Genomic DNA, 23,939 nt, shown 5'->3' with positions numbered 1-23,939 from the left:
TTGCTAATATGTGTAACAACTACATGCATCTCCAGCAGCAGGTGCTCCACATCCACTCTGGGCCTTGGTTTCAGTGTTTGGCTCTCGCTGGAAAGGATTCTTTTCTCTGATTGCAGATTTCCCTGCTGCAACTTGTAGAATCCACTTTCACATCACTGACAAAACCAACATTTTAACAGTGGTTTGTTTCTTCAAGTCAGGGCAGCCACCAAAAAAAATGGAATATACAAATACTGCACATTCAGTAACTTAATGGTAAAAAATTAGTTTATTTTAGAAGTAAAAACAACAAGGTTACAAACAAAAGACATATTTTCTAGCTATGATTTTATTCTTACATAAAAATATCTCCAAAAGCCTTTAATAAGTCTATGATCCATCTTGAATCACACTATACACACTATACATATTTAGCTTTTCACTGATGAATAATTTGAAGGTGCAGCTGAAGGTGCAGTGCAAGTCCCCTCAGGGCGAGCAGGCTGTGGTGGGGAGGGGGCTGCAGGGAGCCCGGCCCGGGCCCGTGAGGCGATCCTGCGTCTGAGGCGCCGCACCTCGGCCATCAGCTCCCGCTCCCGGCGCGCCAGCTCGGCCCGGCTCCTGCCTGAGGACAAACAGGGCAACAAACTTAGCACTGCAACTGCTGCTTTTCCATAAGCACCACAAACACCTGCTGCAAAACAGTCATGTCTGGCAGAGAAATGCTGGCTTTCAGTACCCCTGGATGTGAGGCAGCCCTCAGACTGGTGAGAGCAAGTTCTGTGAGAGCAGTGCCTCTGTTGGCTACCAGGTCAGATGCTAATGGGGGCCACAGCAGGTCCAGAGGTTCCCATTGCCTGCAGACCTTTGTACGTAAGGTGCATTGGAACTGAAACTGCTTTCACTGCCTGTCTCTGTCCCAGAGTAACTAGGACAGAGACAGACCAGAAGAAATTAGACTTATTCTTGACTATAACTCCCAGTCAGATTTTGATGAAAGACAGCTCTACAGCCTCTCAACATTCTCAAATCATAAACAGCTATGAAGACAGGAAAAGCATTGGCAAGATGATCAGGTCAGAATGCAACTAAATTAGGCTGAGGTTTACTAGGACCACTCTCATAACGTGACACACTTCAGGCACTTCTTACCTACGCCATCCCTGGGAGCAAAGACATTTTCTGCAGGTGAAAGAGAAGACAACAATAAACTGGTTTTACTATCCACTAAACACCTACACAGCTAATGGCTCAATCACATAGCTGGGTGTTCCAGCAGTGCTCTGAAACCAAATGTGAAAAACACTCCTAACTTAAACACTTACTGTGTAGTGATGATGCTAATGTAGACAGATCACTGGGAGAGATGTTTCCAGACCCTGGCACCTGCTGGACTTCCACCCCTCTCTCTGTACACCTGGCCTTTAAATCATGCAGTCTCTCTGTGGGAAATGGAAAGAAGGGTTCTTTGTAAATTAAAATTACTGAAGTTTTTAGTGAATTTTTCTAGCTGGAGGTAAAACAGTTTTTCTCCAGGAAGCAAAGGTAGAACAATCACCCACTCCAGTTAATGGTAAGTACAATTTGCTCAGAATTACAGGTCAATGCTTCTACTCTTCGGGTCAAAGCTATGCATCACAGCATTTCATTTTAAGGAATTACAGCTCTGTAATTTCATTAATTTCTTAAAATTCCCTTCAAGAAATTACAGCTCTTTAAGAAATTACATGTGCTGTTTCTTCCTATATAATTAATCTTCTGACAAACAGGCCACTAAGATCATATGGAATATGGCTACTCATGCTTGTAGTTTTAGGAGCCACCCTATTTAATTATGCACAGTTCCAAAATACTTCATACTAAGACATTAAGTAAATAAGGACAAAGGCTGAAAAAGTTTGCCCAAAGCAATACTAATCACCTAACCCTAATATTAATCACTAATTTTATGTAAGCCTTGGTAGCATGGTGGGGGGTAGGAGAAATACCTGCAAAAACACACAAATGCAGCACTTGAGAAGGATGTACTGATCAATTCAGGAAGCACATAAATGTGTTGGGGACTTTTGTTTTTTTTTAACAAACACTTAGAAAAAGCACAAGTATTATTGCTATAATACTGTATGTGAGTATTATACCACTTCTTGGTATAATACTGTATGTCATAGGAAAATATTATTTGACAGAAAATTTCTAATGGATGCGATTTTAAAATTATTTTAAGATGAGCTAGACCTGTGCTCCGACCAAAAATGCCATTTATATTGCTGCATTTGATAGGTGTCAAACTGAGATTTCTTTCTAAGTCTGGCCTTGGAAAATAGATACATCTGTTTCATGAAAGAATATTGCCAATAAGCAGTTATGGAGTGCTTAGTAAAGGAATTATGCCTAAGTTTATCCCCAATATTGGACAGTTCATTTGTGTTCAGTCGTTGAATGCTTCATGCCAACATCCACACAGAACTGTGTTATCTACGTGCTCACCAAAACAGCCATCTTCCCTCTGCAGCTTCTCAGCCAGTTCTAACTCATCATTCATTCTGTCATCTGAGAACTGCTTCCTGTGCCCATCTGCAGCAGCAGCCACCTTCTGCTCTTCCTCCAGTTGGGCTTTATTCTGTACAACATCTTCCTGCTGTGCAACAGAGATATTAAATGTCTTCAACAGATGTGTTGCAAGGAAAAAGCAACAAATAGAACCATCTGGATTATTACAGATTACACATCATCCTAAAATCAAAATATGACAGTCAGCTGTGTGAAGGTTTCACTTTGAAAAATGTCTCATTCAAACATCTGGAGAAAGGTAAAAGTCTTGGGTCAGAGAATAAAAATGAGAGGAACTTACAGAAATAGGAATATGCTTTCCTAAGGCTAAACCACCCTTACCAATTCACTCTTGTGCTTCCAGAAACTCCCAGTCAAAACAGAAAAGGAGAATTCCAACAAAATGTTTCTCTAATACATATCAGCTTTCTGCACTCCCTTTTATAGGGGGTTACATATTTGCCAGGCCCACTTAGAAAAAGAAATTATGCAAATACCTTTTTTTCTTCTGCCTCCCTCATGGCCTTGAGCAGTTCAGCTTCTCTCACCCTGTTGTCATGCAGGAGCTTGGCAATCTCTCTGTAGCACTCCTCCTGGTCCTGCTCATCCCACCTGGGTCTCCAGTCACTGTCAGTGTACTTCTGCTCACCTCTGGCTACATTTTCTTCAGCCACCTAATAAAACACCTTTCTTACCAGAAATTCAGTCTATTCCAAGTGCACAGCCCTACCTACAGAGCAGGCAGGACAAACTGAGGTGGTCTCCAGGATCCCTGTCATGTGTCCCTGCTAGAGCCACTAGCTGCACTAACAGGTGCAGCTGACATAAGATTGATACCTGAATGCCAATACTTTCACCCACATCCATCTGCTTCCAAAAATCAAATGCTGTTTACAAAAATTCAGACCCATATGTTTATTTCTAGACAATACACAAATGCAGATGCCAAGCATATGGGCAGTGGGATAGCTGCAACTATTTCTCCAACTGTGCAGTTACAAGTTCTGAGCTTGAAAATCTGAGCAATTCCTAATGTCAAGCTACACACATTCATTACTGTGATCTAGAAGACAGCTTCTACAGCTGAATTTCCTGCCAAGTACTACCAACTGAAATCTCCTTTGAGGCTTTCTTTTATTTTGTTATGGTTACAAACAAAACATGTTCCTTATCAGGAGGATGACTTGTTTTGAAAAGCACTTTTGAGTCTTACATGCTTTCTAAGTTTTGAGAAGTAAAAAAATAAAAGCTAATATTTCTGGCAGGTCCAGAGAATTTCAATATTATACAGATGTTTGGACACTTCAGTTTTTTGGAAATCTCTAAACTTTAAACATAGAATCTTAATCTATTAATATAGGTATCTAGAAATTAGATTTCTTTAGAAAATATTCCTTATGGACTTGAACTAATTCATTACAGTCAAAATACTATTAACCAGTACTACTTGTATAAGTTAGCATATCGACTCCCCAGAACACGTTAAGATCCAATCATCTTACTGTCCGAGCTTTCTGTATTTCTTCTTTATCCATTTCTATCAATCTCTGAACACGTTGATCTTCCAGATCCACCCTTCTCCGATGGGCCTCCACCTCTTTCATTTCCTTTGTAACTGCCTCTTGGTCTTTGATTAGATGCTGCCAAGCACATAAAACAAAAATTATTGTTGCTAAGCTACTAGCTCACATTGGTAATTCCATCTCTTTAACATTTATTAAAATTTCATTAAACTAGTATTTGAATATATCCACACATCTCATCCTCCTACATTTCATAACTGTCCAAGAAAGTCATAGACCCTGCTGTTTTATCCACTTGGAACGAGATGAAGCATGAGTCATAACAGTGGCCTGAGTCATGACAAGGGATGTAATTCCATTCTCCAGATTACTGTGGTGAATAAAAGCAGAATTCCAACCTAAATGAACTAGATTCATAATGAAAATATTCTGCAATTTATGGCAAATTTTAGCCAAAACCCCAAAGTGTTTCATAACTATAAAGTGTGTTTCATGGCACTGGGGTTTGTAATAAACACATCTGCAGCCTGAATGCAGAGATGATTTCCAAAGTAGTACAAACAACAGCAGACCTAGAAACAGCATTTCAGCTTACCACCTTTTCTTCACATTCACCAGGGCACATCTACACAATTTTCTGCAAAAGTTAAAACTCCTTCCCAGGCCTGTAAGAATCTACTGAGCAGCTGAGGCAAAGTCAACATCCTTTGGAGCTGGAGCAGGGACCCTTGCTGACAGCAGGGAGACAGTGCAGGGAAAGCCTGTCTGCACAGACTCTTGTGGGCAAACAGAGATCCTCAGCTAGTTAAATAATTGCTACCTTTCTAGCCTGGAGAGGATGATCACTGCAGAATTAGTTCCTTAGAGAGCTGACTTTACATGAATACAAATGAGCTTAGCCTGGTTTGTGTTACGTAGCCACAATACAGTTGGCTGTGCATTGAATAAATAAATAAATGCTAACAGAAATTTAGCCCAGTCGTGCTCAGTATGGATTATAACAAGTTTATGACCAAAAGCTTTAAAAAAACCAAAGATAAACTGACATGTTTCAAAATGAGGGCAGAGAGCTGGATGTCTACTTCTCCTTTATTCTGTTGGATCTGCACATACTCAAGATGGGTACATGTAGCTTTGATTTCTAAACACTTAACTGAGTATTTTTAATCAAAATGAACATTTCTAAAGCCTTGCATTGGCATCCTTGCTTTGCAGCAATTTATAATAATTATTTATAATAATTAATTAAAATTTAACTTTAAACAGAATTACTGATTAAAGCCATTTATTACTGAATAGCCATATTTCTGAATAAATCAGTCATTTCAGAAAGGAACTGCACATTCCTGATGAACCATCCACTCCTTTTTGCTTAATGATGTTATTGGCAACTAGACATTTTTTCATCACCTACATCAATCTGCTATACTGTTCTCTCCAGAAAATGCAGATATGTCTGGATATCACAGATGAAAAGGTGGGAGTTTCTGGATGAGGAACACATTGTTATACACTTATTTCTTATTTTCATGCTCCTCACTTCCCTCAAGCAGCTGAGCCCATAACTAAACCCAGCAGCAAGCAAATGATACCTCAGCAGAGGAAAAGAATGAAATGGGGAGGATATAACTGTTTTTACCCAAAACTCCCCAAGACAACAGTGAATTGTGTTAATGCTATTATCAACAGAGGATTTACTCTAAAAAAATCATTAAAGAGAAAGGAGAAAAATACCACACCCCCATTTCTCCTCAGAAGGTATGGTTGCATGAACACAATCAAATCCAAGAACTTCAAATGAACAACCATTTAATATTTGTATGTTGGACAGTTCCCCAATAAGTACCTGTTCAAAAAGCTGCTTCTGTGATTCAGGTTCTGTATCTTGGACAGCATTTGTTACCTGCTGTCTCATAGATGCCTTGTTCTTTTGCTTTAAAAAAACATTATCAAAAAGAATGTCCAAACCCCATGCTCCTAAGTTCTGGTTAGTTTTCTGTCATATGGAGAATGGAAAATACTGCATAACAAAAGCACAGGGCAAGGTGGAGAAGAGGCACAGAAGAGTTTTGCATCCAGCCAAGCTATGTTAGGGAAATACCAGTCTTGAACTAATGTTGAAAACCTGCCACAGGCAGCTCTGAATCGAGGAAGGAGTCCCTGAAGCCAGAATGCTCTGGAGGACAGTGGGCAGAAGGGGAAGGGGCTGCTTTGCACCTGGCAGAACCTGAGCTGAGCTGGAGCTGAGGAGTGTTACAGGGCCCTGACTGCAGAAACAGCCCCCCAGCTGCACTGTGCTTTGTGAAGTGTGTTACTGAGACACCAGGAATGGCCCTGCAAAGGCTCAGAAAGTGCCCATGAGCTGCAAACCCTTCCATTCTCAGCACCATTCCCATGGCACAACTGCATGCCATGGTGCCTGGGTTAGTGATTGGGAGGCAGAGCCAGGCCTGGCCAGAGGCCACTGTGGAGCCTCTCAATCAATGGCAGAGTTAATTTGCAATCTGGACATACAGCCCACAGACAGCTGAGAATTCACTAGTCCTTTAAGGAGCTCATTACATTTTTCAACACTGCCACTAACTGATAAATAATGCATTTACCACTTGAAGCAGTCTGCCTCATGCTAAATATACCTCTGGGCTCACAGATCACAGTATATCAACTAAAATTTTAGTTATGCCCTTTTTCCTTGTTTATTTTCCCTACTGAGCAATACTCAACCTTTCTTGCAATTTCATCATCGAGACATTTCAGTTCCATTTGAAGCTGATCTTGGTGGTAGTTCAGAAAACGCCTTCTTGAACCATCTAAAAGTTGCAGTTCCTTTACTTTCAGTTCTCTTTTCACCACAGCAAGCCTTCAAGGCCAAAATAAACAGAAATAAACAAATAACAGAAATAATACTGTATACATAAAAGGTCAGTACCAAAGAGCACAAACACACAATGCAGTTAGCCATTAATTACTATGAGCTCATCTCCAGCTTAACAAAGCTTAGGACGGCTGCTTTCTTTCCTGTAAAATGTCCAGTTTTCATTTATGAGACAAAATGAAATTCACAGACACACATCTTCTAATGGCAATATCTTAAATTAAGCTTTATAGTCCTGTGCCCTGTTTCTGCTCCACTTTAATAAGTACTAGTTTAATGTTGTAAGGGTCCAAAACAGGAAACTACTCCTTAGAATAACTGCCAGTGTCCTGGTATCTCTTCCTGCACAAAATTAGTCCCAAAAAAGTTTATTTGGTAAATATCAAACTCTTTCAAGAAACAAAACCAGAAACTCAAGGATTAATTTGTAAATAAAGTCTTGCTGTTCTCTTAAAAGAGAAAAAAAAAAAACAATCCAACTCTCTGGGTTACAGAGATTTAGGGAATGTGCTCAAAAATGTGGTGGTTAGGGACATGGTTTAGTGGTGAACCTGGCAGTGCTGGGTTAACTGTTAGACTTGATGATCTTAAAGGTAATTTCCAACTTAAATGATTCCATGATTACCTGTAGTTCATCTAAGAAATTACAGAGATGTTGAAATTCTCTTAAACCTTCACAACTGCAAAAGGTACAGACTTACAGTTCAGCTTCATTACCATCACAACTCTTTGCTTATAAACTGATACACAAAGCAGTTGTTTGTCTAGATCCACTAGAAGTCCAAGACTGTGCACAGTCACTGATCCTGTAAGTGACTTTTGTATCTGCAGTGTGGGTGTGCCCACAATGCAAGTCTGAAGTCTCACTGCGCAGACACACAGCAACTGACTGTTTAAGAGACTTCCCAATCTGAAGGAACCAGAAAAATGGCTGGGAGCTGAGACAAGAATATGAAGTGACTTGACCTCTAATCTGCTGTATTCCCTCCAGGGAGTAAGAGGTGAGGTAGTAATACAACCCAGATCACTTAATTCCTAACCAAAATATGACCCACCAGACCACAGTTATCCCACATTACAATTTGTACAAATTAGTGGTTATTTCTCCTTTACTCATGGTTAAAAATGTAATAGCAGGCTACAGTAGCCAGACCCCTAATGCTTCCTATATTCTAATACCTCTGCCTCTGTTCTGCCAACTTCTCTTCTTCCAGTAGGATTTTTTGTCTCTGTTCTTCAGCTTCTTGAAGTAATTTCTGCCTTTGATACCAGGCTTCATCTTCTGCTTTCTGTTCCTGTGCTTTGGCTTCTGATTCATGTGCTAACTGTCTACATGGAAGGAAGTCACATGTTAATCATTCAAACCAAATATCAAGAAATCACTTGATTACTTTGAAATTGCTGACAGCACTAGCAAAGAGCTGCTGAAATGAGATGACATGAAAGAATCTGGCATCCCCTTCATAGTGACAAGGTACATGAGGAAGAGCTACCACACTGTTAGAGACAACAGGGCATTACAGATGAGTGCAGGTACTCTCTCCCTCACATTCTTAACAAAACCTGGTTTCTAAGGGTGCCTTGGCATCATGGTACCCACTGATTTCAAAAGCAAGCTAAGAACTCCTGGCCCTTCAAAACCTGGGCCCCACAAAGTCAACAGAGGTTTAGGCTCTGGCTATGAGCTTCCAAGTTCAGTGATTTGTAGCCCAATATCTTCTGCTAATTAGCAGACATTTTTATTTAAGATAAGACTAATGATTTAATATAAAAACATGTCAAACTAAGTAACTCTCAACCTTTAGCAGCTATTTCAAGTCCTTTCCCTGAGTTTTCTTCTTTCTCTTCTCAAGACTACACATTATAACATACAAAGAGACTGACTCAGACTGTCTTCAATTTCTCGTTAATACCTCTCTTTCAAGTATTCAATTTCATCTTGTCTGATCTTCTCCCATTTCTGAGCTTGATAATTCACAATGAACATGGGATATTTATTAAACACAGGGTACTGTCCTTTTGTAAGTGGTGTGAAGTCATCAAGCATTTGCTGGGGATGGATATCCAGAGGTGTAGCCTCCATAAGATGATAGGCTTCCTTAATCACAACATCAATGTCCACGTTGTTACGGTGATGAAAGAAAAACTGTAAGAAACATGCTGCCATTTACATTCTACACAAGATTATGCACTTTTATGTATTTTTACACAAATATATATTTATTTTTAATACACATATCTGGGAATTATCATGAAAAATAGCAAGATATATATTTCAACAGTTAATTTTAAAAGTTTTTAAAGTTTTCCCTACCAATTCATAAAACATCACCAGCTCAAGTGACTTGAGCCAAACTTCTTCAAGGTGGGAAAGGATGATGTGGTTCTTTTCCTTCTCCTCAAATGGCAGCTGTGTAAGGGATTTGGGAAGCTGGGTGTCAATTTAGAGTGTCCAACAGTGACTCCTACCACTGGATAAACCTGCCTTGACTTTCAGTGTTCAGCCATGAAGCTCAGAAGTTTCTCCTCTTGCAGGACTATTCTTCCTGTCAAAGATCTTATCTACCAAGAAAATCTCTAAATGGTCATTATTGAACATAGCAATAATGTTACCTGCTTGGTGTCAGTCAAATTGACTGCTCATAAGCACATTCTAGAGGTGAAACCCTGTGTTTGCCTACACAGATTTTTCATAAGAAAAAGAATACTCTTCCCATGGAACATTAAACATAAGGAAACATTTTAATTTAACTTCAGAGAACATCCAATAATACTGACTAATTTTGAAAATCTGACAAGAGGATAATGATACAACATTACAGAATTATTGTGTATTGTCTCCAGAGGCAGAAGTCCATACTAGATCCTCCAAAAAGAGACAGAATTATTTTGTGCTTGATGAACTATTGAAATTTAAAAAATAGGCTTTAGGGACATTAGAAAGCTTATGAAAGCTTTTAAAGTTCTCCTTGCATGAAACTGCAGGAAACTGCTCAGTGTTTTACTCATTTATTGTGTATTTGTCAAGTACCAGATATTAATTTGGAAATGGATCTCCTTGTAACCTAACAACAGATACAATGTTTTATACATCTTTTCCACATGATTAACTTAAATATGAAAATGTTTACCTCAAAATCTGCTGCTTGATTACAGTGGAGCAAGGAAGCTCTGGAACATATAACATAGGCAATGACAATCATTAGAAAGTATGAAGGATGGTTGGAGAAAATATTGTCAAAGGCTTTCAGCCATTCTTCTCTTGTTAGAACCTCAGATAATAGTGTTTCTAGGAGAGGCCAAGCATAAACCTGAATTATTTGGGAAAATTGACAAAATAATCCATTAGTACAATTTTACCATTCCTTTTAAAGAAACAATGTGATTTTTCTTGCCTTATACCAAGAGTGTACTAATTTATGAAAAAGGAAATAACAGAACATTTCTAGATAAGTTTCACCACCTACTCTAAACATTCAAAGTAATCTGGGGTGATTACAAATACATTTCTTATTTCACTGGATGTCTGAATGTTCTGTTTAGATTTGTGAAGCTAAAATCATCCCTAATGATAAACAGGGATTAGAAAATTAATTCATCACACTTATGTCCATGTTAAAAAAAGGTACATTTATAATTTGATGAGTAGATTTTTCAGCAATGTGGACCTGAAAGCAAAGAACTTCTAAGGAACTAAAGTAGCATACATATGATCATGGACAAGGAAAAACAACAGGAAATCAATGATGTATTCTTTACACTCCTACATAATTCACTGCTATTTAATGAAAACTCCCCCAAACTAGAAATTCATTGAAATAAAAGAACAGTGCACTATTATTCACTGCAGTATATTTTTGCATACAAAAGCTGTCCAGACTATTACCTGTGAAGTCACATTGTATTTTATTAAATGCTGAAGCAGTTCTTTGTCATGATGTGCCAAAACATTTTCCATCATACCAAGGACATTAATTGGAGGATTGGGAAAGTACTCGAACCAATGTTGGCAAAAATTAACTGAAAGAGAACAAGAAGCTGAACACAATCCACTGTAATCCAGAGCAAAAGACTCATGACAACTTTGAAGTTGGGTAACCAAGCTGATGCATTTAAGGAGATGTTTCAAGCAGCAAAACCTATTTAAGATACTCCCATCTCTTCTCTTTCTGAGTGTTCCTAAACCATTCCCACAGTACACTGCTCCTCCAGCTGCACTGGCATGGGTTTTGTGTCAGTACACAGTGTACCAGACTGAAGAACTGATCTGGCTCAAATACAAAGTGAAAAAAAATCTGTGAGCTGTGGGACTAAGGCATGGGAGGCAGATGGGAATACTTAAATCAGTGTTTCTGTCTCACAAAACTACAGCCTGGATCAAGTAATTTTTAACATACTAAGAATAATTTCTGTAAACTTGGATACTTATTCACCAACAGCATGTGGTTGCAAAGTGGGTATGTATGCTTGGCAGCACATATCTTCTGTAGATTTAGCAGCAGCTGCAACAACTAATTTAAGTGTAAAGCACTTTAATTTAGAATGTTTCTCCAGAAGACTGCCACAGCCAGTGTTCAGACAAATGTGATGCTGAAGACAACTAAACAGAGTTTAGTTGAGAGATCATTCAAACCTTGAAAGAGATCATTCCCTGTTGGCTGGGAGCAGGTGACAGGTAGGCTGGGTGGCTGTGACTACTTTTCCCATGTCTCAGAGACTTAATTATTATGATATAATTACACTAGATACATATGAGTTTGCAAATGCTAGATACATTTCAATTAGACTTTACAAACACTGTTAAAACTGCTAACTTTTTGCTAGAAACACTGCAAAAGGAAGTCTCATATTTTGAGGTTTTTGTTTTAAGCTCCATATTAATTCCTGGTAACACCATGGTGACCTATAAATAAGGAAATAACTTATTCATTTCAGCAGGAAAAGCTCTTTTGCTTTGGAAAGCTTACACATGTTGAAGCATATCTGAGTTTTTAAAATCATTGCTTACCTACTACTGTAGCAACAACCTCAAAGCAGATCAGCTGGTTGTTCTGGAATAATTTTACAAATGGGAATGCTAGCAAAGGCATGTAAGGTATCTCAGCAAAGATAGCAGACCAGTGAGCTAGAGCTGACAAGGTCCTGTACACAGAGGCAAACAAAAAAATGTTGTGTAGGAAACATTGATCAAAACCAAATAAAAATATAGCATGTATTTTACAACCACAACATAGAAAAATTGTGAACTTCAAGACAGATGCAGGATTGTAGGAGTTACCAAAACAAAACTGCATGAGGGCACTACTATGTAATTTTAGAAATTTTCTTACAGCTGTTTCCAGCTACTGGATACATTTCAGGTGACTGAAAATAAGAATCAGTACTATTTTAAATAAATACAAATACATATTTTACCTCTGTAGAACTCTCAGCAGTTTCCCACTTTTGATAGGATACTCTTTCTGAATATTTACAAATGCACTGTGGATTCCCCTATCTATCAGGCTACTGAATGCCAAGTGGTTTTCAGGAAGTTGCAATAAGGAACGCCAAACAAACATCCTGCAATTAAAATGCAGCCTTAGTCAAGGAAATTCTTTTTCACAGGCCAGTAAACACAAGCAATTTTATTTTGTGCAAGCATGAACATGCACATAAAAAACACCTGTACTTAGCTGGATATTCTCCAAATCCTTTCAGTAAGGCCTGCAGACGTTTCTTGTTTAATCCACCTGGTAATTCATTCTACAAAACAGGAGATCAACAGTAAATGTAACCATTTTCTCTTTCTTTGCACTTTAATCAATGAGAGTGGCAAAATATTGAAGTTTATCACATAATGTCAAAGAAAAAATCAAACATGTATTGCTGTCTGCTACATAGTCCCAGGAACTTGAACAACAACAAAAAGGTAATTCCATCATCATTTATTGTCTCCTGAACTCAGAGAACAGCTGCCATTGATTTCAGTCAGAAGCAGATCAGACCCAAACTGGCTGAACTGTGTACAAATAAATGATGCATATAGCAAACCATAAAGAATTCTAACATAAGAAATAGATCATTACTAACATAAGAAATAAATGATATGGTGACACATAAACAGGAATATATATATAATGTATATATACACACAAAAAAGGCACAAGGTAAAGACAGAGAGAAAAAATGGCACTGTGATGACAGAGGGGAATAAATGTAACAGTAATTCATCTTCTAAATAATTAAGAAAAAAAGGAAATGGATTCTAGGCAGACATTTTAGATGTGCCAGTTGGCTTTCTGCTTGGAAGCAGATCAGATCTAGCAAATACCAAATGTGTCACAAGTTGCTTGAACAACTGCAGAGGTACCCCAGACTGGAGGCAGCTGTGGCTGTGTCACATACTGTAGGAGTATGGGCTAAATAGAGAGAGAAAATGGTACTAAAATTTCCTTAATCTCTGCTCTGCTCAAATACCCAAGTGCTTCAGTGCCTGAATTTATTTTTTAAAGCAAATGGCAATGAAAAATAAACACTGCAGACTGAAGGACAAAATATTTGCAATTTCTTCCTACCTCTTTATTTTCAAGTGATGTATTTGCTTGCAGTTTCAGCAATCTGCTTTGAATTTTGCTTTGTTTGGATTTCCATGGCCCCTTTGACCTTTCTGAAGTCACTTTTGTGATCAGTTTATTTGCCTCTGATGTGTACTTGGGCCCATCTTCTACAACTTTGAACGTGAATGGTGGAGGCTAGTATTAAGTGAAAATAGCTTGGTTAAAATCTTGTAAGACAGATTACACAGAAATATAATTTGTTGTTTATTTTATATGCTACATTTTTGAGTATGATGGCCATAAACAGAAGACTAGAACCACATTTATACTATAAACAAACAGATATAGATTGTGTACTCCTGGAAAAGGACGTCCACAAATAAAATTGCTCTAACTATGGGAAGGTTTATGTAGCTTCCAAGCTAACTCAAACATCATATTATTCCCTTGCTTAGCAAACAGTAAAAATATAATTGGGATACTATAGATGTGTATCATGCACTGTTAAGGTTATTTACTTTAGTGTGTTTCTCAATGTCATTAAAATATTTTGCATTTCTATAGCACCAGTTAAAAGAATACAGAACACCTTTACAAACTTTAATTAGTCTGCAGTGTCAGGCAGGTATTAATTAATTCAATGCTGGAGATTGTGAAAGCAAGTGACAAAGTGGATATGCCAGTTCATGTCAAATTGTCAGCAAAAGTGCAAATGGAATGCTGTGACATCTTTACACATCCTTCCTCAGCTCCAGCTCCATCATTATCCACAGCTGCTTACTGTTTACATCAAAGACACGGTGATTAAAGATACATGGAATTCTGTATTTAGAAACCTGACTCCCATTAATAAATTAATGTAATAAAATAAGAACTGGTATTTAGAATGTTTGTTATTTAGGGAGGATTAGGAGTGTATCATTGTGCCATGAATGATGGGTGCTGGTATCCAATAACACAGTAAGAATAATAAAATCACAGTAACAAAAACACCATTTGTGCCCACAGTTTAAGAGAGCATTAGCTGCAAAGTATTTCCTGTAGGAAATGGAACAGAAGAGGCCCAATTATTCTGTTTCCATCTCCTCCAAAACACCATTACAAAAAGAAATTGATGCACACAAATTGCTATAGAAAGAAATACCATCTCCCCCTTCCAACACTATACCTTAAAAACACCAAGTTACCTGACAGGCTGGAGGAACTATGAAGGAAACTGTACAAATCACTTTTTCTTTATTTGTATTGCTAAATAGGCACCTCTGCAAACTACTGCTGATGCAGTCTGCTTATGCAGACAAAGATCATCTTTAAGAGGACTTACTACTGTTTTAAGAAATGTAAAATACTCTACCTTATTTCCTTCTTGAGTCAAAGCTTGGACACTGTATAAGTTAAGGCTCCCATTTTCCATTACTGAAGCAATATACCGTCCATTTGGACTAATCACAGCTGTACTAATTCCCTCTTCAGGACTCCCAATGTCAAAAAGAATTTGGGATGTTTCTATATTGATAAATCTCATAATATTATCTTGACTTAACACTCCAAGGACCTACAAGTTAAAAGGATTCATCCATTAATACTGCCAATATAAAACAAAGTGGAATACCTGGAATACCCAATTCAGCAATGACATTTCATTAAGTTAAAGGAGCAGCTGAGCAAAGATTCAGCACAATAACTTTCCTTTTGTATCATATACCCCTAAATTCCTGGAGCCCCCCAAAAGCCCTCCAAGGACAGGTGTTAACCCACTACCCAAACACTCCTGTCTTAAGCTTTATGAAAAAACTGACCTGATTGGAGCCCCCATCAAAACTGTCAGGGAGGAATTCCAGGTGACGGACGGCTCGCACCTTCTCCGGCATCTGGATTATTTTTATCAACTGCTTTAATTCCAAACACCATAAGTGAAGATGATTTGATTTCCCACCAGCTACCAAAGTCCGACCATCCCTGCATCACAGGGAAAGCTTCCATCAGCACACTATAATTTAAATTGGTGTTAGCTAAAAAGAGAGATTGTTCAGTCGGTTCTATGCTCTCAAATCACTTTTGAGTTGGCCATTATTCCTGTGATACTCTCCTGAAAGAACAAAGTAGCTCCTAAAATAAAATTTGCTTTAGTAAAGGATAGGATATTATCCTTAAAGGATATTATAAAATAAAATTTAAACCTTATTTTAGTGATCATTAAAAATCAGCCTAATTTATTTCAACTGTTATGGGACTATAATAAAAACTGCTACTGATCTTTGCTGAAAGTATCAGTCACAGCAGAGTTCAAAAGCTTATCACAGTAGATAGATCAATACTTCCACAAAGTATTACAAATAAAGAAAGAGAATCTGCTTAAAACCATATTTTTTATAGTCTGCCTTTAGAATGTTTAAAATAGCAATTTACCTGGTAACAGCAAACACCTTATAAAATAATACAGAACCTTCTACAGGAGGTGACAACTGGTATTTACAGTGAAGAGTATCGAATTCCCATGCAAAAACAGAATTATCTTTGAAACAGCTGAGAATGGTGTTACTCAATGGAAGAAAAAAAACCTGGAAGAATATGGAAAAGAAAAAAAATGGGATGTTGTCAAGGAAGTACATTTTAAATTACCAAAGTGCATGGCAAAATAAAACATGGCAGGTGTGGCTATTACTGTAACAGCCTAGAGAAGAGTAGGGTTGCTCTCCTTGCGCTGTTTAAAATGTGTTGTACCCTTTGCTAAGCCAGTTTAACTCACTGAAATAACTGTTAAATTTTATCTGTCTTGTTTTTATGACTGTTAAACTTTATTGTTCCCAATGAGTGCAGCAAGGACGCAATATAAACGTTGGGGACATCACTGGCTGAGATTAAGTCAGTGCTACAAAGTTCAAAATTTTGGTCTGAATGATCTCTTGGGGCCTTGAAAATCTGGAAATATGGATATGTGGGCTGGATTTCATCTTAGTAACTGAAACAAATGAGTCACTTGACAGTGAGCAAAAGTAACCTGTGGGGAAAAGAGTCATCTCAGCTACCAGAGTAATTTAGCTTCAGACAGACTGAGCTATCTGTCCTCCTTCAGGGTCCCTGAGGAAGACCAGACAAAGAATTGAGAGCAAATGAATTTTGGTAAACTGGAGTACCAAATAGTTGGTAATTTTCTGCTTTGCCATAGAAAAATACCACAGGATGGTCACAAGCAGCTGTTGAATAAACAGTGACGCTTTGGAAATGATCATTGTAGATGTGTTGTATTCTCATCTGTCTCACCTGCTGTCTGTTCACTCTGCACCTCAGTCTTTATATTTTTAAATTAGTTTTGCCCCATGCCAACCTAACAGAAGGTGTATGTTGGAGTGCAACTGGGCTCAAGAGGCACCAAAAAGCACACAAGATGAGTGACACTGCTACAGTGGCTCAGAGAGCAAGAAGAATCCAGCTTTGCATACTGAGTGTCGGGCCTGCAGTCCAATAATAAATCTGAACTTCAGTAAAGCACAGTCTAAGACCTGTATGTCTTAGACTGTGGAATGAGAATAAATACCATTATTCTAAAGACAGGAAAATGAAATCTAGATCATTTGCATAATGTCCTGTAAGAAATGGTAGCACCACACAGAGCAGGCTCCTGATTCCCAAATGTGATCTATTAATTCAATCATAATCTCTACTGTTTGGCTTTAAAAGTTGTTTCCATACTGCAACATCCTCATCCTACCAAATTCCAAGAGCCACTTAGCAATAAGAACTCCCTACACATAGCCTACACAAAGAAAGAAAGATACTGAGCACTAGAAAAATCTTCACTAGAGAAATGCATCCATCTTTGGAGGAAAGACGTTATAATTATTTTAGCAACATGTGCTACACAACAGTTTTAATAAAACAAACAAACAAAAATTGATGGATGATCTTTCCCAGTAATTGCTAGGTGACTATTTTAAGCTGACAGAATTTCTGCCTGACCCAGAAGTGGGTGAGGACACACAAATGAATAGCCTGGTTCTCTGCAAAAGCAGCATGGCTTTTTAGTGGCCAGCCTGACGAGAGGCTTGGTTTGAAGTGGTGTTTGTCAGACTATTCACTGCAGGGCAGCACGTGTGCAAGCCATGCTCAGGCACTGGGTCAGGACTTTCTGCAGTACCTAGACCAAAGTGTGACATTTGGTGGCGCAGGCAGACCTGTTTAAAACAGTGTAATGCTAAGGGAGACCTACTTAAACCACTCCCTGACACAAACATGTCATCCTTCTCATCCCATGCTGTTCCAGTGTGTCTGTGCAGCAAACAGAACCAAAGGAACGACCAGGTTGAGAAGCAGTGATTTCTTTTTGCTGAGTTCCTTTGCAGCATCATTTGTTCCCACATTCAGAGCTTTGCCTGCACAGACAGAAGAGCTTTGGAATACGAAGCTGAATGAGGCAGGTGGTGGTGACTGTTTGAAGTTACCATTATGACACCAAAACTGTTTTTTTTACAACACCCCTAAATCCTACTACCATTCAGGATGCGATCAATCTACACAGGTCCTCTGAGCCCACCCTAGGCTGATGCAAGGTCAACCTAGAAGATGGTTCCAAATTCCAAGTTAAATTGGGTGAGTCAAGGTCATGTCCAAGCAAGTTTTGAGTATCTCTAAAGATGGAAGTTCCTTAAAAGTTCCCAGGAGATCTTTGCAACTACTGAGTCATTATTTCAATGATCTGGGTGATGTGATGGGAAGAATGTTAAGATGAGATGCCCAAATATGATAAAAAATATTAACCTGTATTTTGAAGACTATTTACAAGTAATGTGATTTTAATATGTGATGTTGTACCTACTGTGGTGTGCTTGTTCACCTTTAGCAGTTGCTCTTTACTCACCTTTTGTATGCCCACAGACTGACGAACATTCAGCTTCCTTATCCTTTGGAAGGTGTCCAGGTCCCACAGTTGAGCTGTGTCAGTGGAAGTGGTGATGGCATACTTGCCTGAGCCATGGACAGAGATGGAAGACACAGAAGATTCATGGCCTCTCATCCAACTAACTAGCTCCTGGGTTCCTGCAGAAGTTGATGAAAAAGATATGAAAGCCATTCAAAGTGAAACAACTACTACTTTAGTCTTTATTGTCAACACTATGCTGTGAGAAACTTTTAACCATAACTAGTACATAACCATTTACCATCACAGCCCAACACACAAGAAACAAAGATATCAGTCTTCATATAGGTATTATACTTTAGCGGCACAACCTTCTCCTCATCTCTAAATAACATTTTACAAATTATGCTCAGTTCTGCACAGAAAGCCAACTTGCACAGACTTGATTCATTTAGCCTAAAAATCAATCTTAAAAAGCCATGAACAATGTGATCAGTTAAGTTCAGCAGGCGTCACAGAATATCTGATGTGAACACCCACAGAAGCTGATACTGAATGTTCTAGTGAGAATTCTGCACTTGTTTTTACTTGTGGACAGAATGTGTGAATGATTACACAACTATTTACAGGTGCAAAGAAAAAAGGTTTAATGAAACAGGCTATGACTACAGAACGGCAGAGTCAGAAAGCAACAGCTCATTAATTCTTTCAGAACCTTAAACATTTTTATGCTGTGCACTGCATTCTAAAGAAATGGCTCCTCTGACTACAATGTCTCCCACTTGTGACTGCATGACCACTAATCTTCCCTCAGCAACCAAACTGCACTGGTGGCAATTACACTGTTTACACTGGGTGGTTTGCCTGGCAGCCCATGGAGTGGTTCCAGCTACTGCTGTGGCATCAAAGATAGGAAATGGCCATAAAGCAGCTCATAAAGACCAACAGTCAAACTTTCTGCTGTGCTTACAAACAATGGAGTGCCTAAAGCTGTCATCACCTGAGAGGCGACACGGGATTAGAGAGTGTCCTCTAAAGAAGGGGATGGAGCCCAACAGCTAAGAAGTGTCTACTACCCTAAGGAACTGCACCGGTTTGGGTGAGTACCTTTCATATTTTAGAACACTCTTCAGTATGACTTGGTATCTGGAAACAGCACCACATGAACATGCAGTACTCTCTGGAGTAATAAAGATTTTTCTAAGTGCATCCAAACATCTAAGTTTGGTCTTGTTGTTGTTGAAAAGATAAGAAAGAGTGCAGGGGATTTCAGACCTTAACTCTGACTCTTCCTCTGTTTTGAGGAACATTGTGCTACATTAAAATCTTCACAGATAATCTCAAGCCCTAAAACTGTAGATGAGTGATTCCAACAGCTTTTAAAAAATATTTAAATTCAGATAATAATTGGATATAATGGAGACATTACAATGCATTTTCTGGTAGGTAAAGAATAATTTATGAAGAATGAATTGTCACTGCCCTTCACCATTTAACTTCTAATCAAGACAGAGACACACAGCTGTAATGTTAATTTTTAATACTGCTTTTCAATAAGGATATAGAATTACTTGAATACTCAAAAGTATTGACATTTCTTTTAGTGTACATTGTCTAAATGTTTGTACATTGTCTAAAACTTTGTTCAAATATTTTACTGTAAATATAATCAAGAATTTGTTCAGTTGCAAACTAACATACTGTCAACTGGCTTTGGCTTTATTTTAATACAGTACCTCATTCTAAGTAAACATATTAAAAACTGCTTAAAAAAAAGGTAACATACCTAACTACAATCCTGTGGTGGACTTCAGTTAAACAAATGCCTGTGTGACTCAGTGAGAATAAAGAACTTTGGCAAAGCAAAGGGTTCATTTAGGTTCATTTACCCAAGGACTACAACCAACACAGGCCCAAACTTTTCTTTTCAGACAGATGGCATGAAATACATAGTATAATTTGCATAAAACAAATTATTGAAAAATGTAAGCTTAAAACTAAAATTATGTAAGTTTTCATGCCATTACAGATAAAATTTAAGCCTTGAAATCTCTCCTTACCTGTATCAAAGCACTTAACAGAATAATCTGCCAAAGCCACGAGGAACTCTGTCTTTCTGCGAAGATTAAATGCCAAAGCAGTGCAAGCCTGCATTGTTCTCTGAACAAGGTTGAACCTATTTAAAAATACACATTCTCATTGTGTTAGGAAGCTTTGGTTCATTTAATGTCAAGTGAAGTAATAATTTAATTGGTTTCAATACATTACACAGAGAGAAAAAAATAAACTCAGAAGAAGGGAGTAAGGAAATAATATCCAAACTCAGTCGTAAAATGCTGAAAGACTGGTTGATGTATTTCTGCAAATGAAAACACTAGGTCTAGTCTACTGTAATTTGTGGTCACTCACTGATCTGTACTGACCCAACAGTAACTTCTGGTGGTACCCTTAAGTTCTATGGCATTGTTGTTCTTTTTACAGTTGCAAGCCTCTGATTTTTTGAGCAGCTAAACTAATGAAATAACATTTAGGGAGCCTACATGAGACACTGGGTTGAACTTTTAGCCCTGAGCAAATGATTACCTATTTAAAACTATCTAGTTAAAACCTGACCTGTGGGATCCTGTCCAGGCAAGTTCCACACCCCTGAATGCTACAGATGTCTCAGACAATTAAAAAGTCTTGATAGAAATAGAAATATTCTTACCTGTTCCCATTCAAGTCAAAAACATAGATATTCCCCTGGCGGTCTCCAGCGAGGAGGGAATCCCCAGAACTGTCAAAAGCCACATTCAGAAAATGTATTGTCTTGGAATGGTACCCTTGGACACTGTGGGTTATGTTCACCATAACTCTGTGAAGAAAGCCAGCAAAACAACCATGCTTAGAATCATTTTATTAACATTTATATCTCTAAGACATAGGATTAAAATGTTTCTATCTTATGATTTTCCAATTCTGATTTTGCATGTTCTATGAAAAATCTCCCATGAAACCCATGTATTTCTAATATAAAAATACACTACAAAGGCAGTAATTCACTGGGTTGGAAGGTGGGTAGGAGGCATGTAAAGCAGAAGGGGGAAATTCACCATTCACAATCCCTTTGTGTGGTTCCTGGTTACCTGATCTCCATTAATAATGAATAACACTAATATCTACTGATGTATCTGAAAGCCCAATTCAACACTGAGCAAGGAACCTGGCTCATCATTACCACTGCAAAGAAACATTCTAGAGAACTGAGAAACTGTGCATTACTGTAAGAAACCAGTCTGTTTAGATGTGGGGAAAATCAGTTTTAATATCACTTCTTTTCACAGTCTTCAAAAGTATTGGGATTGTTAAGCTTGGAAAAGAGAAGGCTCTGATGTGACCTAATTGTGGCCTTCCAGCACCTGAAAGGAGCCTACAAGAAAGGTGGACAGAGACTTTTTACAAAGGCCTGGAATGACAGGACAAGGATGAATTGCTTCAAACTGAAAGAGGGTAGGTTTACATTAGACACTGGGAAAAAATTCTTTACAGTGAGGGTGGTGAGACAACCAGGCTCCCTAGAGAAGTTCTGGATGCTCCATCCCTGGAAGTGCTCAAGGCCAGGCTGGATGGTGCCCTGAGCAGCCTGGCCCAGTGGAAGGTGTCTGGGGAGTTGGAACTAGGTGATCTTTGAGGCCTCTTTCCACTCCAAACCATTCTATGATTCTATGAAGAAAGCCTTATTTATTACTATTCATCTGAGCTATTGTAGAACAAAAGTTTGCAATTTTCCACTTCTATCCTTGTACGGTGCTGCCCACATAAAACAGAGCTAGATGCAGAAATGTGCAGAATAAGCTGTAAGAGGAAGGGTTTTCCAGGAAGCAGGACATTGAGATTTGGAAGATCTGCTATTCCTGGATTTATTGCCTAACAAGCCAATAATTTTGTATTATCACTAGGATGTGAATTCACAGCCAAGCTAAACACCAAAACTGTGCCAGATACTGGCAGGCTGATTAAAGACTGCAGAGCACTTGCAGAATGCTCTGACCATAGTTATATGAGATGCTGATAGCTCTGAGACACGGAATATGCTACCCAGCACCTTCATGGGGCTGGGGGGTTTGTCACAAACTCTCAGTGAACAGATACAGCTATGGTGCAGACTAGAAATAAAACTAATTGCACCTCACTATTAAGCCCATTCTTTTCTTCAATAAAAGGGCCATAAAAATGAAATTAGAAAGATAAAATATTTTAAAGTGTAATTGAAATCTAGTGATGTTTGTGTGGGATTATGACATTCAAGGCCCTAACAAATGAAGTACGACTTCTGCTTCTAAAACCACCCTGAAACACAAGTACCTATCACTGCAGCTACAGCCCCCACCCCGGACCTTTCCAACGTCACTCTCTGCCTTTCAGAAGTTTCCCTGCAACTGAACTAAGCCAGGAGAACAGAGTCGGGAGCTCACGGGGCAGCCTCCAGAGTCCCCCAGGACAAAGGCCTCCAAAGCAGCGTTTGTGCTGCTGCTCTTCAGCTCAGACCAGGCAGTATTTACACAGCACACCACACTGCGATTAATCTCCTAGAATTTCTCCGTGGCATTTTATTCAATACACCTAAACCAGGGTAAGCGCCCGGCCGAGCTGAGCAGCCTGAGCGCGGGGTTGTCAGCGCCTCCTTGGGGACCGGCTCCGCCTTCAGGAGCGCATCCCATTAATATCTGTGAGTATCTCAAGGGCGGGTGCCAAGAGCATCCGTGCCGGACTCTTCTCGGTGCTGCCCAGCGACAGGAGAGGAGCAACGGCCTTAAACCAAAACACCAAAGTTTCACCTCAGCAGGAGGAAGAACCTCACGTTGAGGATGGCAAGGCACCAAACAGGCTGCCCGGGAGGTGGTGGAGTGTCCCTCTCCGGAGACATTCCAAGCCCACCCGGACCCTGCTCTAGGTGGCCGTGCCGTGGCAGGGCTTGGACCGGATGATCTCCAGAGGCCCCTTCCAACCGCAGCGAGTCTGTGACCCGAGGGGAACGCGCTCCTTTCGTAATCTGAACGGCTATCCCCGGGCTGCCCCTTCAACCACCCTGCAGAGGCTCAGGTGGGCCCGGGCCGGCCCCGCCCCGTCCGCCCGCTCCTCTCGGGCAGCCGCCACCCCCGGCCCGGCCCCGTTACCCCCGCGGTGCGGCCGCCCCCGCCCTGCGGCTCCAGATGGGCCCGCGCCGCCGCTCGCCCAGATCGCAGCGCTCCATCCCCGCCCGGCGCCGCCGCTCCCGCGCTGCCCTCAGGGCTCCGCCCACGCTCCGCGCCGGGGGACGCCGTTCGCGTGGTACAGCCCGCTCCCGCTTCACCAATGAGGAGGAGCCGGAAGGGTGGCGAGCGTGTCCCCCCCCCAGATATCGGGGAATGGAACAGCTTCAACTGCGTCCTCGTGGGCTGCTGGGAGTTGTAGTTTTGCTCATGGGCGTCGCGCGGCGACCTGGGTGGGGACAGAGAGCGGAGCGCGGCCAGCGCCGGCAATGAAGTAAAAACGTCGTTTTATAGGCAAGTATGTTCATAACGCAGTGCAATAGGTCACTCAGAAGGTGGCTTTTACAGCCTGTCGTAGGCACAGGACTTGCTGCCGGTTCCGTC

At 39.7% G+C, this 23,939-nt stretch overlaps 1 protein-coding gene across 2 annotated transcripts; it reads right to left on the bottom strand.

Annotated features, from left to right (window-relative positions):
• Positions 1 to 249: 249 nt before the first annotated feature.
• TBC1D31 (TBC1 domain family member 31) lies at positions 250 to 23,557 on the bottom strand. 2 transcript variants are annotated; one of them, XM_058023353.1, is made up of 22 exons: positions 23,481 to 23,557; positions 21,032 to 21,178; positions 20,385 to 20,500; positions 18,325 to 18,503; positions 15,876 to 16,027; positions 15,266 to 15,425; positions 14,821 to 15,021; positions 13,485 to 13,661; positions 12,593 to 12,672; positions 12,343 to 12,489; positions 11,936 to 12,069; positions 10,814 to 10,947; positions 10,059 to 10,238; positions 8,841 to 9,073; positions 8,107 to 8,256; positions 6,777 to 6,912; positions 4,032 to 4,169; positions 3,027 to 3,203; positions 2,467 to 2,617; positions 1,305 to 1,421; positions 1,132 to 1,161; positions 250 to 604 (listed from the first exon to the last, which is right to left on the bottom strand). In XM_058023353.1, exons 1-22 carry the CDS (start codon positions 23,555 to 23,557, stop codon positions 411 to 413), a joined length of 3,210 nt encoding a protein of 1,069 aa, XP_057879336.1. In that variant the 3' UTR covers positions 250 to 410. The 2 variants fall into 2 exon arrangements, with proteins under 2 accessions (XP_057879336.1, XP_057879345.1); XM_058023362.1 differs by lacking the exon at positions 1,132 to 1,161.
• Positions 23,558 to 23,939: the final 382 nt, after the last annotated feature.

This window comes from Melospiza georgiana, chromosome 1 (genome assembly GCF_028018845.1).
Source record: "Melospiza georgiana isolate bMelGeo1 chromosome 1, bMelGeo1.pri, whole genome shotgun sequence".
NCBI lineage: Eukaryota > Metazoa > Chordata > Aves > Passeriformes > Passerellidae > Melospiza > Melospiza georgiana.
The sequence above is the reverse complement of the archived record's forward strand: the minus strand, read 5'-3'. Positions and strand labels throughout refer to the sequence as shown.

Coding starts and splice junctions, on each gene's coding strand:
- TBC1D31 (XM_058023353.1), bottom strand. CDS start 23,557: ATGGAGCGCTGCGATCTGGGCGAGCGGCGGCGCGGGCCCATCTGGAGC. Junction 15,426..15,875: donor AAGGTGTTTGCTGTTACCAG/GTAAATTGCTAT, acceptor CCTGTGATGCAG/GGATGGTCGGACTTTGGTAG. Junction 1,422..2,466: donor GAGGGAAGATGGCTGTTTTG/GTGAGCACGTAG, acceptor CATTTCCCACAG/AGAGACTGCATGATTTAAAG.